Source organism: Protomyctophum parallelum (assembly GCF_964188405.1).
Source record: "Protomyctophum parallelum genome assembly, chromosome: 16".
Lineage (NCBI taxonomy): Eukaryota > Metazoa > Chordata > Actinopteri > Myctophiformes > Myctophidae > Protomyctophum > Protomyctophum parallelum.
In genome coordinates, this window is record NC_139711.1 from 3,280,384 (window position 1) to 3,293,821 (window position 13,438).

Here is a 13,438-nt window from a genome sequence, read left to right on the forward strand (position 1 = left end):
TCCACCCCTCCATCCACCCCCCACTCCATCCATCCATCCACCCCTCCATCCATCTCCCACTCCATCCATACATCCACCCCTCCATCCATCCCCCACTCCATCCATCCATCCACCCCTACATCCACCCCCCACTCCATCCATCCATCCACCCCTCCATCCACCCCCCACTCCATCCATCCATCCACCCCTCCATCCACCCCCCACTCCATCCATCCATCCACCCCTCCATCCACCCCCCACTCCATCCATCCATCCACCCCTCCATCCATCCCCCACTCCATCCATCCATCCATCCACCCCTCCATCCACCCCTCCATCCACCCCCCACTCCATCCATCCATCCACCCCTCCATCCACCCCCCACTCCATCCATCCATCCATCCATCCACCCCTCCATCCACCCCCCACTCCATCCATCCATCCATCCACCCCTCCATCCACCCCCCACTCCATCCATCCATCCATCCACCCCTCCATCCACCCCCCACTCCATCCATCCATCCACCCCTCCATCCACCCCCCACTCCATCCATCCATCCCCCACTCCATCCATCCATCCCTCCATCCCTCCATCCACCCCCCACTCCCTCCATCCATCCACCCCTCCATCCATCCACCCCTCCATCCATCCCCCACTCCATCCATCCATCCATCCATCCCTCCATCCACCCCCCACTCCCTCCATCCACCCCCCACTCCATCCATCCATCCACCCCTCCATCCACCCCCCACTCCCTCCATCCACCCCCCACTCCATCCATCCATCAATCCACCCCTCCATCCATCCATCCACCCCTCCACCCCTCCATCCATCCCCCACTCCATCCATCCATCCCTCCATCCCTCCATCCACCCCTCCATCCATCCCCCACTCCATCCATCCATCCCTCCATCCCTCCATCCACCCCCCACTCCCTCCATCCACCCCCCACTCCATCCATCCATCCACCCCTCCATCCATCCACCCCCCACCCCTCCATCCATCCCCCACTCCATCCATCCATCACCCCTCTCTGTTACCTCCTTCTCCTTTTCTCTCTCTATCCTATAAAGTCAGCTTTGATCCTTTGCCAAATTCAAGGATCAGGGGACATTGATTCATTGATTGATTACTTTATTGCAAATACATTCAAAAGGATAGAGTCACAAGAAAACCATTAGGCTTGTTTCCATTGTGGTCCACAGCTGTTTCAGCCATATCTCTTTACACTGCTACATACATGCATACGTATGTACGTACGTACTATACATACATACATACATACATACATACATACATACATACATACATACATACATACATACATACATACATACATTTTATATCCATTTTACCATTGGGTTTTAGAGGATATTTTCGGACCATGGTTTAGGTATGCGGTCTAGTCTAACTTGGACTCAGGGGGGTGGACGCCTCTGCCTTGCATAGTCCCCAGTGAATAGGCAGTTTGCCCTTCACTGGTAACGCTATTTTGAACTATTTTTAAATATATGGAGGTATTGTGGGCTGGTCTTTTTACAAAAAAGCCCCCCTTTTAAATACATACACACATACATACATACATACATACATACATACATTTCAGAAGTTTTAGCAGTTTTTAAGGACCCATTTTAGGCCAGTGCACCAGAGCAAGCTCTTGCCTTTTTTTAAACCCTACCCATTTTAACCAAATACATACATACATACATACATACGTCCTTTTTTATATCCATTTTACCATTGGGTTTTAGAGTATGGTTTCGGACCATGGTTTAGGTATGCGGTCTAGCTTAAACTTGGACTCAGGGGGGTGGACGCCTCTGCCTTGCATAGTCCCCAGTGAATAGGCAGTTTGCCCTTCACTGGTAACCCTATTTTGGACTCATTTTAAATATATGAAGGTATTGCGGGCAGGGATTTTTACAAAAAAGCCTCCCCTTTTAAAATACATACACACATACATACCTACATACATACATTTCAGAAGTTTTAGCAGTTTTTGAGGACCCACTTTTAGGCCAGTGCACCAGAGCAAACTCTTGCCTTTTTTTAAACCCTACCCATTTTAACCAAATACATACATACATACATACATACATGCAAGGCTAAATCAAAACAACTATAAAAATCATTTGTCCAAAGAAAGCAATAGAAAGTCTTACAAATGTGCACAAGTCAAATAATAATTTTAGCCATCACTGGATGCCCAAAAGATGGAGTCGTTTCTCTCCAGCTGAAGTCCTTTATATCCCAGCTTTGCGCAGCTCTGCCCCAGCCTGGGACATGAAAAAACATCACTCAGACTCAGAGCATGTACGGTATACATACAGACCGCATAGTGCGTTTACCACATAATTGCGACGTCCCTTGGTTCAATTCCGTATGGAGACCAGTGTTGCATGTCTCTATACTCTCCTGTTCCGTCTGAACAAAAGCATCAAAGCGGAAACATCTGTCCATGCATCATTTTGCTCATAGTGAAAAGGCACGTCGTCTCCTTCACTTGCTATTGCGCAGCACGCGGCCAACGAGCATGAAGAGCATTCCGGACAGGAGCTCCAGAGGAACGCCGGCCGCCGCCTCCATGAATGACCAGCCGTAGAGCACCTTGAGCCGAGCCCCGGGACACGCCTCGCCCCTCTCCTGCAGCACGTAGCGCTTCACGTCCGCCGCCTCCATCCACAGCACGTACAGCAACACCACGGCCAGGAACAAGCAGGCTGGACAGAGAGAGAGAGATAGAATGAGAGGCAGACAGAGTTAGAAGAGGAGAGAAAAAGACGGAAAGACACACACACGCACACGCAGGCAGGCACGCGCACGCACGCACGCACACACGCACACACACACACACACACACACACACACACACACACACACACACACACACACACACACACACACACACACACACACACACACACACATTTAACATCTTTATTTGTATTCACATTTCACAAGAAATTTCTTGAACACAAACAATAGTGGATGCGCAAACTTGAGAAAACTCTACAACAAGTGCTTCAGATACAGATCACGGGTACAGAAAGCATCGCCTTCTCCATATATGGCGACTGCCAATTATTGCAGACACTGAACATAATTTTGCCGATGCCTTAGCTCTCGGCTTGGGCATGCCTGCAATCTGCAGGCTACCTACTGTGTATATAGAAACGGGGGGAAAAACAACTTTAACAGCGATACTCAACGGTGTACACTACATCCAAACAAGCACTTTAAACCTACTATAGCGTCCTGTCCACGTGGCGTACTTGAGCCACTTGGAAGAAACAGAAGATAGGCTGCTGCCTATATGGGCAAGTTTAGGCTACTTAACTTGGTTTGGTTCTTGACTCTACTCTTACCTGTGTGTTTCACTCTTACTGCTGCTACTGTACGACACCTGCAGTTCCCCACAGGGATCTGCCACAGGGCAGAGTTTGGAAGCGCTCGTTTTCAGTAAAGCAACCCCCTGCTGCCTCCTGCATTATGTGCAAATTCAAAACAGGTGGTATACGCAGGGTCGTTGAGCACTTCCAAAATTTCTTGACAGGAAGTAGCTCATAATATATCTACGGTGGATTTTTATGGAACATAACCTATAGTAAGTACAACAGGTCCTGGACAGGCCTTGTTTACAAGATGGGTCTATGCCGGGGCACTGGAGGGCTCCTCATCGTCGGCTCTGTGCCATCAAAGAAACTTTGTTCTGACCAAAAATGCCATCTGGGACAAGGAATAGGAGATACAGGCGATTGAAAGAAACAGATGGGCGTTCCATTGTCATGACAACAACAGGTTGTACCCGATGCTAACCCAAGTATAGCATTATGGCTTGATTGATCGAAAGCGCTATAAAAAGCGCAATTGCCATTAATCTACGGCAATGGTGTTAAGCGTAGTATAAAAATAATAGGCTTTCATTTACTTAGATGTACGGCAATGGCACAGAGGGTGTTTTAATGTCGTTTAATGTCATTTAATGCAATCCGATAGAACTTTTCTGTTTGGATGTATTAAGGCCAGAAAGTAGCTTTTTTTGCCACACAGTATAGGCGTTCCTAAGCATAACTTCTGGCCATGATGATGATGTCATGCATACCCTCTATAACTAAATCCACCCTCTAGGCCACAGTGGCAGTGTTTACACCTGCCGTCGTCATGGAAACAGTACTGCAGACTCACACCTGCTACTGTGTTTGTCATGTGACACGGAGAGACAGCTGACTGTGTGTGTGTGTGTGTGTGTGTGAGTGTGTGTGTGTGTGTGTGCGTACCAGCAGTGATGAGGAAGGCCCCTCCCAGCGTGTACATTCTGTGGCTGTGGAAGGGTACGCCACACAGCAACAGGAACGCACCGGTCAGCGCCGAGACCACGCCCAGTACCACCAGTAACGTCCAGAAACCACGGAACACTGTGTAGAGACACACACACACACACACACACACACACACACACACACACACACACCATCACAACAGGAGCTGTCAACAGCCTGCACCAGCTGTATTCAAAAATAACTTCATTCATGATGAAGAACCTTTCATGTAGAGCGGTGGTTCCCAACCTCTTTACTGGACCATGGGGGGTCCACTTGAAAATGCTGAAAGAGTCCGCGGCCCACCCATCTGACCGCCTAACGCGGTTAGTGGCCAGCATGACGCATGTATTTTCAATATCCTGTATATGACGTTTATACAGTTTCATACAACGACAGCGGCCATTTTGCTCATACACTCGTCAGGGTCTCTCGGTTTGGACATTTGTTAGTTTGTGTGTGCGCACGCGTGCGTGCGTGTGTGTTTGCGTGTGTGTGTGTGTGTGTGTGTGTGTGTGTGTGTGTGTGTGTGTGTGCATGCATGTACGTTACCTGCTGTGGTGTCATAAATTGGGTGAGGGACTTGTCCCAGAGCGACGGGCAGAGGGAACAGGTAGCCATGGATACACACCTTGGACTCTGGTTGGTTAGCTATAGAGGAACAAAACAGACAAAAAGATTGAAGAGAACATATAATTGGAATGTGTGAACGGCGCGTGCGCTACCTGTTGTTGAATGACAGAACAGAACTGAGAAAAGTGTGATTCTGAGACCTGTTGTCATACAAATGAGAACCGTTGAATCTCTTCTACTTCCAAGTTCTTCCATCGCAGAACAAATGAAATTTTTAAATGGATAAAGAAGCTGAATTGTACTCACTGAAGAGAGTGGCCCAGACCGCATGTGCCGAGGGCTCCGCCTGGAATACACAGCGCCAAAAGAAGCCCTCATGGTGCAGAGTGAGTGACGGATGACCCTTCACCACCCCTTCACCCTACAGTTAAAAACAATGGGGTTAGAGAAAGAGGTGGACACAGTCCTCTGCCGTAGGACGGTGTGTGTGTCGCATGTCAAAAACCGATCTACAAGCTCACAGCGCGTGGCGGATGCGTCACGTTGTGAGTTTGTAGGTCGTCTGTTTTGCGCGCGGGACACCGTCGTACGGGCGGAGCATAGAGTAGCCAATAAACACTCAACACTTTGAAGTCACACACAAACGACAAGTTAAGTCAGCGCTGAGGAGTCGAGGGAGGCTCTGTGGTCGTACCGACCCTGTCAGCATCACGCATGCTTCTGATTAGGGCTGCGTGCGTGTGTGCGTGCGCGTGTGCGTGTGCGTGTGTGTGTGTGTGTGTGTGTGTGTGTGTGTGTGCATGTGTGTGTGTGCGCTTGTGTGCGTGTGCATTTATGGAACACAGATGAACAACATTCACTGCTCGCGTGTCAAAAAATATGATTGATGGTGCTGAATAAATAACAGCTACTTTGGTCATCCTCTGTGTTCAAAATGAGGGCTTGTGTTTCGGTGTGATGTTTCTATCATTGGGTTTGGAAGGGATTTGCAGAGGGATCTGAGCTGAGTTATATGTAATAAACATGATGTATACACACCCTCCCTCAGATGTCTGGCACATAGTGGCATGAAAGTCTGAACTGGGTAAAACTGGTCCCAGTTGTGCTATTATAAGCATGTCCAGTATTCTATACCAACGTGATAGTCTGATATATATCGGACCAATATCTGCATTTAGTTAAGGACACCCACCAACAAATTATTTTAAAATCACACAAAAAAAGTCTTTGTCTGGTTCAAAACGGATAAGTGCTTTGGTAAAGATGTTAATTGTCTGGTGCAATTAAATTTAGTTTTTCACAAAAAAAAAGATGATTTCAAACAGTATTTTTAAATGGGCATTAGCAGTGTTCAAAAGTGATTGAAATATGAAATAGGGTAAACAATAAACAGGCCTGTCTATAGGAGAATAAATGGTTTCATATCTGGCTTTGTATAATTAGTTTCACTTCACATATCAGTTAAAAAGATATTTTCCACTGTGGTATCAATGAACAACCGAACGTCCACGTGCCAAAAACTGTAAAACAATTTGTCAAAAACCTTAAAAAGATTATCGTGAAACAGTTGATCAACAAGCAAGCAATCTTCGACATTTTTTTTGTAAACAAGGCCTATTTTTAAAGTTTAGCTAAAATAACAAATAATAAATAATAAAGTAAAACAATTTACCTCTATGGCAAGCCAGGGTAAAAGTAATTTATTACTGTCTGTCTTGTGTGTGTGTGTCTGTATGTGTGCAATGCATGCATGTACAGTATGTGAGGGTCCTCGTCCGCCCGTATATATACCTGAGTCCCGTTGACGGCCTCCGCGTGCGTCAGCGCTCCACAGTCGTCGCTGGCCAGCAGCCAGTAGTCGGTGCTGAGCGCCAGGAGGAAGCACAGGGTCCCCACGCCTCCAAACAGGCCTGCAGACAAGGCCGCGGCCCCCACCCTCATAGCTGTGTGATGATGATCCGCTCTTCCTCACAACTCTGCTGGACGTCCCGCTGTTCTTCAGTCCCAAAACAACGTAGTCTGAGGAGGTCTCCCCTCTGTCCCCGGTCTCAGACCACACTGCCTGCCCTGCCTCTCCTCGGCATGGGGGAGGTACAGGGAGACAGGTTCACGCAGGGGGACAGGAGCTATTTTAGGAGGCTGTAAGCCTAGCCTGGTCCGGTTACCCCTGCACCCCTGTGTGTGTGTGTGTGTGTGTGTGTGTGTGTGTGTGTGCATGTGAGTTTATTTGTTTGTGTCTATGTACAGTATGTTATGTATGTGTGTGAATGTGAGTATTGTGTGTGTGTGTGTGTGTGTGTGTGTGTGTGTGTGTGTGTGTGTGTGTGTGTGTGCGTGCGCGTGCATGTGCGTGCATGTGCGTGTGTGTGCGTGTGTGTCTCATGTGTGATGTATTGTATACCAGTATCGATATGTAGTAGCCTATGTTATGTCTGTGTATGTGAATGTAAGTGCGTTGTGAATCTTGTGATGCTAGTATGTCTATGTGCGTATGCATGCTATATCTATGTGTGTATGCATGTAATTATGTGTACAATGAGTGTAGGCGTGCGTGTGTGTGTGTGTTGTGTGTGTGCGTGTATGCGTGCATGTGTGTGTGTGTGTGTGTGTGTGTGTGTGTGTGTGTGTGTGTGTGTGTGTGTGTGTGTGTGTGTGTGTGTGTGTGTGCATTGATGACAGGCAGGTATTTCTAAAATGGGTGTTAGTCTTAGAGAGCCTTTGAAAATGAATTAGACTGCAGATGCCAGTGACCCTAAGACCCATGACACACCATGCACCCCCACACACACACACACACACACACACACACACACACACACACACACACACACACACACACACACACACACACACTACAGCCCAAATGGTTTAATCAACTTTAATTGAATAATGTCCATTACACACGTCTAGTTTCACACTCTGCAACTCTAGGATATTAAAATGAATATGAGGTACTTATAACTTCTATTTTATTTGACATCCTCTCTCCTACCCTCTTTCTTCTCTGTACGGTATGAGTTGCATTTGAATCTCTGCGTTTTAGCAGTAGGTTAAAACATTCATGTGTGTTAATCATTGCAACTTTGATCTGCTAGCTATCTTCTTAGCCTTTCAATTACTGATTTTATTATTTGATTTTGGAATCATGGTTATGCCAGATAAACACTCTGATTTAAGTTTCAGGATACAATCTAATTAACAGTGTACGTTTAAAAAAAATGCATGTCATATGCCTGCCCTGTTATTCGCTCTCCAAAGCAAAGCTGAGCTGCTTCTTGGGAGCTCTGGCTGCGGTGGCTTGCTGCTGTGAGAGGGTCTGGTTCTCTGGGGCTGGGGAGTCCGGTTCGGCTAACCGGGCCTGGACTTGAGCTGCCGGGGCTGGGGGGCTCATGGAGCAGACTAGACAAGTAGAAGGAGAAAAAATGTGATTCATGACATAAACACCCAGGGAACTTAAAGGTGGTGTAAGTTATACTCTTTGTACAAAGTGTTAAATATCTTTGTACATTCTCTAATCTCGACCATACAAATTGGTTAAAGTAATGTTTCGTTCACAAAAGTTAATCATTTGCTGCTTTAAATTGTACAGAATGTAAGTAAGCCTTAACTTTTGCTTTTTGAAATAATACCTACAGTATACATTTATGAAACGAATGTAGGGTGAAAAGTAAAAGACTTTCTGTTGTATGCCAGAGTTGTCTCATCTAAAATGGCTATTTTTGTGATGATGCGCAACCATGCAGGTACAGTATAAATCAGTCATATAATAGTGTGCAGGCATAGTGATTGTACCTGTGTGAGACCGAGTGAGTCCCGTCCTCCCCCTCTGCGTCGCACTCAACTCCCCATCCTCTCCCTGTCACACACCAGCAAACATATACAGCAAGGACTGGTAAAAAAATCAAGATTATTTGTGTTAAATATTTAAACCTTCGTCCCCTTCTTTGTTCCCTCTGCCAAAATGCCAAGCATTGCCCAGAATTGGGACGCTATAGGGTGGTTAATTTGTGTAATTGTGATTGATCCATAATTCCAAGGGAGTGGCCATATAGTAGACGTAGCTGAACTAAATAAAACAATGTCTTGTACTCACTTTAATTACCACTCTGCCTCACATTGACACGTAGCCGTCTCAGCCCAAGGACCACAATGGAAATAAGTCACTGACTTTATTGTGGTTTTATCCTTGAGCTTGTGTTGTTCTTTTAACCATGACGTCTAATTAATTAAATTAAATCAAAACCCCCAACACATTGCCATTAAATAATAACAACAATTAAACATTGTAGGGTGTGCATCCCGAAGCATGCTGGAAAGTCCCTTCCCTTTCCAGTGAGCAACCTGTGAGCTGTGAGCATACTGGGGCACTATATTAGTAGAATTTAATTCCAAATAAAAAAAAGACATGAATGATAAAATATGAATGAAAGTAAATACTGTTTTAGTCTCCTCTTCCTGCACTGATAAATGTTAGTACTTTCAACACAGATATATTTGGTTCTTGAGGTATGGGTGCAATTTGATGTACTTCTGTGATATTCAAATGAGCTTTCACAGAGATTGCCTTAACGTTTTTGTGCAAGAGCTGGTTGAAAGTTTTTTAATGAAAAGCATGCCATTAAGCGATGCACCTTTTCTCTGCATTAAAATAACTCGAATTTTGCGGGCCTGTGGCCCGCTCATCCTAGCGCCATTCGATGCGTCGCAAATGGGAAGAAGGCAATAGCGGGAGGGCGATGCAAGTGCTGTACTGTACACCTTTGTACTGTACTGCACTCCTTAGTATTGCACTGTACTGTAATGTTGTCCTCTGTACTGCAGTGTTTCCCAACCTTTTTTGTCCCAGGGAACACTTTTCATAGCCTAAAAATCTCGGGGAACACCTAGATTTATTGTGTATATATCTACCTATATATATATACGGCATTAAGGCATATAAGGCATTCAAAATACGTTTGCGCTACCTAAATATTGACAAGAAGTAAGTCCTTGAGAACGGGTTTAGACCAGGATCCCTAATTATGGATATTAACAATACAACTAGCCTATTAATACCTTTTATATTTCATATTGTGAGTTTGTAGAACTGTTGAGTGTTGCCAAGTCTACTTTGGACTTGTTTATCTGTACATTTCTTAGAATATTAGTGGTCCATGACATGAAAATGTTTGAGAACCACTGCTCTAAAACAACATTGGACAATGATGTTTGACAGTCAGCAATATTGTTGCTTATTCTAGATTTATTTTCTGACTTTTTCGGATTTTCTGACTTGATCTGGCCTGTTAACATTTTCATAGACCTGGTTGCTTGTTTCCCTCTCAGTCAATGTGGCAACCCTGGTCAAAGCGGTGTTGAACTGTTGTGGTTCTGTATGATAATTTAGCTTAGCACACAACAGCTAGGAGGATGCAGCAGAAATGTAACGTGTTGCTGACCGTTTACCGTCCCTCTCACACGCGCACGCGCACACACACACACACACACCGCCTCCTGGCCGCTGCAGACCCAGAGGCTCTGTGCAGAGTGAGACCCCAATATTTATTTATGTGCCCGAGATTTTTAGGCTATGAAAAGTGTTACTTTCGGACAAATCAGGCGGAACACCTGGACATGTCAAACGGAACACTAAAGTGTCGCGGAACACAGGTTGGGAACACTGCTGTACTGTACTGTACTGTACTGTACTGTACTGTACTGTACTGTACTGTACTGTACTGTACTGTACTGTACTGTACTGTACTGTACTGTACTGTACTGTTATTAGTGTTGTTATTGTTGTTGTTGTTGTTGTTGTTGTTGTTGTTGTTCTTCTTATTGTTATTGTTATTGTTATTGTTATTATTACATGGATTATTGTTCTGATGTGAGCTTGTTTGTAAATGAGTGAGTTTACAAAGAAGCTTATTGTTATTATTATTATTATGATTATGATTATGATTATGATTATTATTAGTAGTAGTAGTATTGTTATTGTGATTGTTATTATTACATGGATTATTGTTGTGATGTGAGCTTGTTTGTAAATGTGTGAGTTTACAGATGACCATGTATGATACGACATGGGTACATCTTTTTGCTCACATCTTTTTGCTCACATGTTTTCGCTCACATGTTTTCACTTGTATGTATAGATTGTGAGAACGGGATAAAGAACTACACACATCAAATGCTGCAACTTATCAATCAATGGCACTGCCAAAATTGCCAAATATAAAAATATATATATTTTATTATTTACATTTTTACAAACAAATAAATAGGCTAGTTAGTAGTTACAGTAGCTAAGCTGCCCACTTAGCACCCTGACCACACCCAGCACAATGACATTAGCACCCCTGGCTAGTTACAGTAGCTGCCCACTTAAGCACCCTGACCACTGCAACAATGACATTAGCACCCCTCCCCACCCCAAGGATGGCCTATAGGTGAGGAATGTTGTTTTTCCTGTTCGCCGGGCCTGCAAATCCAAAAGTAGTGTGAAATGCAGCCTTGAGCCTACTGTTGTGGTCTTGTGGAGCTGCTTGATCACCTCCTCCTCCTCCTTTCCCCAAATTGCCAATCCCAATAAATCCAAAAGTAGTGTGAATACTTCCACAGCCTAATTACTAAAGGATAAACTATCAGTCTTCTCCGAAATCTGTCAATCTTTGTCAACTCAGCACGTGTTGACAACGCAATGACAACAGAAACAGAGTGTCACACCAAAAGTGGTGACCTATATAATCCTGTACATTAGAATCAACACGCGATCCTGCAGAGCGGCTCTGGCTACTGCCTGCGAGTTAGCATTCCTGGTGGCTACGAACTTGTGCTAGTGGTTTTGGTGTCACATTTAGCTTCATACTGGGTGAAAGTCTCATTCAAAAAAATATTTTTTCGCTCGAAATTCTTTGTTACAATGACATTGAGTTGAGGTGTTTGTGTTTTTAGGGTAACTTTTGCATAATCGCTATTTCGCACTTGAGTCCCGTGACCGGGCCATCGCCCTCCCCTACTGTACTGCTGCGAGTGCTGCTGCTGCAAGCAGTGTAGAGTAGGCGTGGCGCATGCTTAGAAGGGCGCTGTGAATTCACGACATTAAGGGGTAAGAAACCATCCCGGTCGCGTGGTTCATGTAACGCGTGTGTCACTGTGAAGGACTGGCCCCATTAAGTGAACGCAGTTGGCGTAAGTAGACGCTAACATGACGATTACTGTCTGCGAGTTAGCATTCCTGGTGGCTATGAACTTGTGCTAGTGGTTTTGGTGTAACATTTAGCTTCATACTGGGTGAAAGTCTCATTCAAAAAAATATTTTTTCGCTCAAAATTCTTTGTTACAATGACATTGAGTTGAGGTGTTTGTGTTTTTAGGGTAACTTTTGCATAATCGCTATTTCGCACTTGAGTCCCGTGACCGGGCCATCGCCCTCCCCTACTGTACTGCTGCGAGTGCTGCTGCTGCAAGCAGTGTAGAGTAGGCGTGGCGCATGCTTAGAAGGGCGCCGTGAATTCACGACATTAAGGGGTAAGAAACCATCCCGGTCGCGTGGTTCATGTAACGCGTGTGTCACTGTGAAGGACTGGCCCCATTAAGTGAACGCAGTTGGCGTAAGTAGACGCTAACATGACGATTACTGTCTGCGAGTTAGCATTCCTGGTGGCTATGAACTTGTGCTAGTGGTTTTGGTGTAACATTTAGCTTCATACTGGGTGAAAGTCTCATTCAAAAAAATATTTTTTCGCTCAAAATTCTTTGTTACAATGACATTGAGTTGAGGTGTTTGTGTTTTTAGTGTAACTTTTGCATAATCTCTATTTCGCACTCGAGTCCCGTGACCGGGCCATCTCGCTCCCCTACTGTACTGCTGCTGCTGCAAGCAGTGTAGAGTAGGCGTGGCACAGGCTTAGAAGGGCGCCGTGAATTCACGACATTAAGGGGTAAGAAACCATCCCGGTCGCGTGGTTCATGTAAGGACTGGCACCATTAAGTGAAGGCAGTTGGCGTAAGTAGACGCCAACATGACGATTTTGACGTAGGCTGTTGAGCTTGCGCAAGAATGTGTTATTTCATATAAATGGGTATTGTACTGTAAATATGACAGTTGTATGAATGCAAAGTAGTGGTTGATGTCTGGACAGGCATGCTGTTGGTGTTGTGCATGCATGGTGAGATGTGTGCAAACGGTGTGGTTTGGTAGGAGAAGACGGCCAAAGGATGGGGTGTTGCGCTGTCTATTAGTGTGGCAGGATATGTCCCACTTCCACTTGAGCCGTGTATTCACGCCAGTGGTTCTCAAAGTGTTTTAAAAAAATAAAAATAATAATAATAATAATATCTCAAACTTATATAGCGCTTTTCTGAGTACCCAAAGACGCTTTACATGGGGGGGGCTTTACAGAGGTAACAACAAATAAAAACAACTTTAATAGAAAAAAAAAGGAAAAATAACACTAAAAGCTAAAGAACATTAAAAGACAGTGAAAAGGGTTAGCTAGGGAAGGCAATTTTGAAGAGGTGGGGTTTGAGGGTGGATTTGAAGGTTTGAAGGGTAGGGGCATCTCTGAGTGCCTTAGGGAGG

General features: G+C 45.0%; 2 protein-coding genes across 2 annotated transcripts in view; both read right to left on the bottom strand.

Annotated features, from left to right (window-relative positions):
* Positions 1 to 1,097: 1,097 nt before the first annotated feature.
* On the bottom strand, positions 1,098 to 6,941 carry LOC310873079 (transmembrane protein 182-like). The gene is made up of 5 exons (XM_083785367.1): positions 6,667 to 6,941; positions 5,182 to 5,296; positions 4,855 to 4,953; positions 4,261 to 4,398; positions 1,098 to 2,703 (listed from the first exon to the last, which is right to left on the bottom strand). Exons 1-5 carry the CDS (start codon positions 6,814 to 6,816, stop codon positions 2,483 to 2,485), a joined length of 723 nt encoding a protein of 240 aa, XP_083641493.1. The 5' UTR covers positions 6,817 to 6,941; the 3' UTR covers positions 1,098 to 2,482.
* Positions 6,942 to 8,116: 1,175 nt separating this feature from the next.
* LOC310873376 (sodium/hydrogen exchanger 2-like) overlaps positions 8,117 to 13,438 on the bottom strand; it is a gene marked incomplete at both ends in the record, with an annotated part of 36,284 nt that continues 30,962 nt past the window's right edge. The window contains 2 exons of the mRNA XM_083785746.1: positions 8,117 to 8,274; positions 8,668 to 8,731. Of these exons, the coding sequence (XP_083641872.1) occupies positions 8,117 to 8,274; positions 8,668 to 8,731 (222 nt within the window). The remainder of the gene's footprint in view (positions 8,275 to 8,667; positions 8,732 to 13,438) is intronic.